This window comes from Stegastes partitus, unplaced genomic scaffold (genome assembly GCF_000690725.1).
Source record: "Stegastes partitus isolate 25-593 unplaced genomic scaffold, Stegastes_partitus-1.0.2 Scaffold770, whole genome shotgun sequence".
NCBI lineage: Eukaryota > Metazoa > Chordata > Actinopteri > Pomacentridae > Stegastes > Stegastes partitus.
The window spans coordinates 317,878-323,877 of record NW_007578501.1 but is presented as its reverse complement, the minus strand read 5'-3'; the positions used below and the strand labels follow the sequence as shown (position 1 = coordinate 323,877).

Here is a 6,000-nt window from a genome sequence, read left to right as displayed (position 1 = left end):
CTTCTTCTTCTTCTTCTGTGGTCCCTTCAGATGGCATGATTGCTGTAGCTGACATATGTCGTCTTAGTTGATGAAGCTGGTGGGAAGGGTGAGGGGAAGAAGGTGGCGGTGGGGCAACAGGAAGTGGAGAGAAAGTTGAGGGGGGGGAAACAGGAAGTGAATGAAGGAGAAGGGAGTAATGGAAGGGGAAGAGGAAAAGAGAAAAAGAGCAGTTGAGAGCAGATTTGGCTACAGACGGCCTCGTAATCGTGTCACATCCACAGTCCGGCTGAGTCGTCGGGGGCTTCGTGTCAAACTCATGATGTCTCGTGTCCCCTCGAGCGCCTCTACGGTAAATGTCAATGTTTTCACAACACCGCAGGCCTCTAACCGCGGCGCCGTTATACCCTGATGCTGTCATGTTCTTCATTTCGCTTGTGTGTCTTACAATGGCGGAATAACAGAACAACAATAATACCAAAAGCGGATAAAAATAGAGACTCGCATGCTTTCGAGACACATTTTTAACAAACTTTTGTTTTGCAAAGTGAAGCGTTTAAAGCGATGACGCAGCAGTTTTAACCATTTGCGAAATGAATGAGCTGCTTTCCTTCACTGATGCAAATAAAGTGCTGACAGGAGAGCGTGTTTCGCCTTCCGCGCGTCTGAAACCTTTCACAAACCTGCACGGCTCAGACGACGCACGAACAAGTGCCGCCGAGGCCCTACATGTAATTACTTACAAAGACGCACGACTGATGAGCGCTCGACACAAGGAGGACATAAAGATCCATTCACATTTGCAGAATGACGGAGGCTCATACAAAACCACGACACACACACACACACACTGCTGTCATTTCATCTGCAGACTGCTGACATAGAAGGAAGCGGCTCGACACCCAAATAGAGTTTGATGTGGGCGTAGAAGAGCTTCACACCGTTTAAAAACACTGCGGCTGTTTGCCGTGTGTGGGGGGAAAAAAAGGTAGGTGTGAAATTAATTTTCAAATGAAAGCAAATAAAAAGTTAATGCAAATGGTAAATCTGAGCCTAATGCACACATGGGGGAGATGTTCTGTTTTCTCTGTGGTGCTACTAAATCATGACATGCATTTAGCAAATTAGAAATGTATCATCCACACGCCGGGTAGCTGGGGAATTACTTGATTGCATCTAAATAACCTCACATCAGCAGCTGTTGGACTGTAGAGGAAGCACACGTTTGTTATTTGTGAGATATTCATTTTTTTTAACTGCTCCGCATGACTGTGCAACGGTACTGTTTAAAGACGGTCACTGCTGCAGCCGTTTTCCATGCAAAAATGGAATTCAAATGAAAGTAAAACTAAAAAAATAACATGATCTGAGCAGGGGGAATGTTTGGTTCGTATGATGCCACTCCATCATAAATACACATGTGTCATCCACGTGCAGGGCGGTTGGGAAATGAGTTCATTACATGAACATCTGCTCATGTAATCCAAAGTATTATAAATAGCTTTTTCTATACTCTGGCGTTCGTTTCAACTTCTTTACATGTTAGATGTAAGATAGTGCACATTAGATACACATTCACATGTTATTTAGCTATTTGTTGATACTTTTCAATTAAAGTCAGCTCAATAGTGATTCAAACCAACTTTATATGATGCCCTACACTCTTCACTACAAGTATTATTTTAGTTTTTGCCAACATACTCCCTAAAAATGCTTGTTTCTTAAGCCTCATCCACACGTAGCAGGGTATCTCACAAAACGAAGGTGTTTTTCTGCAATGTGGCCAGTCATCCACACGAAAACGCAAATTTACGGCATTAAAAACGATTCTTCCAAAGTGAAGATCTGCGAATCCTCCGCTTATGCGTCTGCATGTGGACGTCAATAACCGGGGTTTTAGGTTTCGAAACGTCACTGCCTGCGACAAAATATGTTCTTTACATCACATCAGCGACCTGTGTTTACATCTGGAAACAGCGTGGACGCCCTCAGAACTGTGTTGGCGTTGTCTCTTGTCCAGGCCCAGACACCGCTCCACGTATAAGAACACAAGCTAAGGACGGCGTTAAGGACGGTTATTTTCCTCCACCTTGCCATTCCACGTCCGAGGCATGTTCTCCATCAAAGACACCGATGCCGGTTTTGGGTCAGACCGGGACGCACTGCCAGCTGAGGGGAGGACTTTGAAATCGTGCTCCTGGGGGAATGGCGTGACAATTTCCATATGTCCCAGTCATTGGAGTTATTAGATCCTCACTTAGAACATGAATGTGCTTAAAAACGCACTAATGCAGTTAGGTGTGGATGAATTCTTTTTCTAAAAACAAGGTGGCATGTACGTAAGTTTTTTTTCTGGACGGAGGGGGGCAGGATATTCGGTTTTACAAAAACCCTGCTACATGTGGACAGGTTATTTTCATCATCTAGCACCCATAGACCCCCTTATATGTGTTTACCCCCAGTGATGCATTTTTAGAACTAAATGTTGTGAGATAAAGTCACATCTAATCTAAACTGCTTTGTTATCCAACCGGTTTCATAGAGTTTATATGTATAGATATAAAATTTTGGTGTTCTCTTACTCACTGTTGGTCTCCATGCTCTCACATAGTTCCGTCTTAACCTCTCCGTTTGGCCGGTCTCCTCCCTTCTGGGTCAGCTTTCCTGACATGGTGGCTGCCGTCACGATTGCCTGCATGAATGACGACTGTTAACGCGATTCTACTCAACTTAAGAGTTCAACCAGAATGCTTACGAGGCTGAAACACTTCACCGCACGTGCTCACCTTGAAGCTGCGTTTTCGTTTGGGTACGTTCTGCTCGGGGTGGAAGAGGATGATGTAGACTTTGGGCATGTAGAGCATCCCCAGAGACACCGAGGCAGACAGGCTGAGGGAGATGGTCAGGGTGGTGGTTTGGATGTACATCTGAAACAAGACACATACACAGAGAAAAAAAGAGAGAGAGTCATTCATCACATTTCAAGTTGTCGGGGACGGTCTGTTTAATTGTCCGGCTACAGGATGAGAGAACGCGAGAAGGGGGGGAGACAGATGGGAAGCCGAGGGAAACAGGAAGTAAAGGACGGTCTAACAAGGGTGAGATTAGCAGAAAATTTTGCGCGGTGACAGCTACAGCGACGCGCAGGCAGGTAGATCAAACACCGTATGAGATGATGGCGCCGATGAAGTTGCTTAATTGCCCGTGTTCTTTGGAGCTCATCTCCTTGTCAAAGAGGCTGAAGGGATTCTAAAGGGTTTTTGTCAGAAACACCGGCGCGGTTTGCGGCGTCAGGCGACGAGGTAGTGACAGAAATTACACTAAATTGTCTTTCAGATGTGTTCTTCCCACGAGAGTCTGGATGGCGAGCAGGAGACGCCCCTAAAAGTTTATTTTCAGAGATTGAGTTGCTGGCAAACTAAAGTTCAGTGCATTTCTGTGTATATTTGATTGAGTGAGCCGAAAAAGTTGTCAAACAGGCAGACAGACCTGGAGAACTCGGTGGCAGGTACCGGTGGAGAAAGGTACGGCGGATGGAGAGACAAATACGATGACATGTCCTGTTGGCAAATTTGTCATGTGCACCTCGCTAAACCCGACCGTTCCATTTGTCCACATCGGTTCTGGCATGAAACTGGCGCACAACAGTTAGAATAAAACAAGAGGCAGACACACAAACACACTGCAGCGGCCTAAGCACTGGTCCTCGGGTCCTTGGTGAGTTTCAAGAGAGTAGTTTGGAGGAGGACGGATGTAATGACAGGCTTCACCCACACCACTGACACGGCTGACAAGCTCTCAAGGCATGGGGCTTATCAGGCCAGCACTGTCTACAGTATATATAAGTATGGAGGAGGAGGAGGAGGAAGAGGAGGAAGATGGGGGAGGGAGCAGAAATGGAAGCCAGGAGGGGAAAGCAAGTCATCAAGAGAGGAAGGGAAAGAACATGACACGACAACTGAAGTTTATGGACGCAGCCAGTGAGAATAAGAGACAAATGTGATCAAGTGAGAAGGAGAGAGTGACCACAGTAGCCGAAACACTGAGGAAGTGGTAACTACAGCCTGACAACAAGGAGGAAGAACAACAGAGAGACAGTCGAGCTGCACCGTTAACTCTGGAGTGGCTGTTTACTGGAGACGTCTGAAAATCTCGCCGCCGCTAAGGAAAAAATGTTTGATCCACAACTGAGGACTGCATTTCTTTCAAGAACAAAAGCTGCTTCCACCTGCAAGATTTGCAACAAGCAGCACAAGATGACTGAAAATGTGAAGTCATAAGAGTGCCCTGCTTCACATCTTCTTGTTCAGCAATGGGAACTTTATATTACAATACGAAAAACAACAGTAGGAGTCATTTAGAGAAGTGTTTTTAACCCAGTTACATGCCCATATGGAGGTTTTTTTTAAGATGTATCATGAGCGAAATAAACAGTCGACGCCACGGCGGAGCTTTTAAACCGTAAAACTGCAGAAGACAACAACGCAGATTCAAATTTCCAGGGTTTTATCTTTAAAGCAAAGGAACCAACCCTGTCGAGTTTGCGAGGTGAGACTTTGTGTAATTTTTCTTCAGAATCGGTTCAAACTTTTACATCTAAACCATTTCAACCCTCTGAACCCTAAAATCTGCAAATGGGTTTAAAAGGAACGCTGTCTGGAGAAAAATAACATCATTTATCAGAGCNGTGTATTAAATATATTGATTAAATACCAGGATATCAGAGGAAATCCAAGCTGTCAGTAGTAATTTTATTCTGTGTATAAATTAATATCTATCAACATTATAGGAGTCTACAGCGTACTGAGACTACCAGTGCAAAGCTCACTAATTAAGTCTTTCAGCTGCAGTTTCGCTGTCAGTGAGCACAGCAACAGTAACTCTGAGATGCTTGATAAATACAAGCCAGATCAGGACCCTCTGACTGACTCTGACATCTGGTCTGGATACCATGGTAACAGCATCCAGCGAGCCCATCACCCCTGCTGCACTGAAACCTCAGCTCTCCGTTCACAGAGACAAAACAACACACACACACTTAAACACACTCATTTAAAGTGGGAAAGGGTGTGATTTTTTGAAAAGAGAGTAATCTTCCTCAGCCTCCCACTGTTTTCTGTTCCACTGGCCGCACTGGTCGCATCTATGATTGGTAATTGAATTAGTGGGCTGGAGACAATGTGGATTAGTGCCTCTGTTGACGGGCATTTTCTGCACTGCCTACAGTACAGTTTGCCGAGGAACGTGAAGCAAATAGTGTACGAAACTATGACAAAACAAATACACTGAGAGGCAAAATTAGAATAATCTTTTTATGAATAATGGAAATGTCAGGAATATTTTGTGGGTTTTTTTGGGATGCGTTGTTAAGTCCAGAATGTGGAGCTTGTGCAGTGACGCACTGCCTTCTCTTGGCAAAAAGGTTATTAGATGCTCTTTTACCTAACAAGGTCCCACCGGAGCAACGCCCGATCAGGTCACCTTTGAAAAGTTCATAATTCAAAGCTAAGGTCAATGCATTAAAAAGGCTGCTCTTGGTTTCTGTATGTTCCACGACGCCTTGAATGTGGGTCGAGCTGGGATTCTTTATGAAAGTGTGCTGAAGTAGCCGTGATATAAAGAACAATTGCTTGTTTTAGTCACAAAAGGCTGCTGCTTTTGTAATGTCTGTGTAATAACATGCTGAGAAAAAAACAAGTGTAAAACTGGATTAACTCTCTGGACGTGCAGTATGACACAGTTATAATGCTATGAGTCATTTAAAAAAAAGGGGGAAAAAAAGTTTTCCAAATGCCAACGAGTGTTACTAGTATTTAGAGAGAGAGAAAAATGGTGACTACAAATTAAAGATATTTTCCTACTTTTATTTTTACTTTATTTGTTTTTTACTACTGCTTCCACTTAATCTCTTACTTTCCTGATCCCTGCTCTATGTGAACAAAATCTGCAGTTCAGTCAAAAAACAACTTTTTGTTCCATGGTTGTTTGCAGATGAGTCACTGATGGCTTTCAAGCTGCACT

The 6,000-nt window shown here is 44.1% G+C and overlaps 1 protein-coding gene across 1 annotated transcript in view; it reads right to left on the bottom strand.

Annotated features, from left to right (window-relative positions):
• grm8a (glutamate receptor, metabotropic 8a) overlaps positions 1-6,000 on the bottom strand; it is a 300,249-nt gene continuing 294,249 nt past the window's right edge. The window contains exons 11-13 of the mRNA XM_008291934.1: positions 2,766-2,906; positions 2,566-2,671; positions 1-76 (exon numbers count right to left, since the gene is read on the bottom strand). Coding sequence (XP_008290156.1) covers positions 27-76; positions 2,566-2,671; positions 2,766-2,906 — 297 coding nt within the window. The 3' untranslated portion in view covers positions 1-26. The remainder of the gene's footprint in view (positions 77-2,565; positions 2,672-2,765; positions 2,907-6,000) is intronic.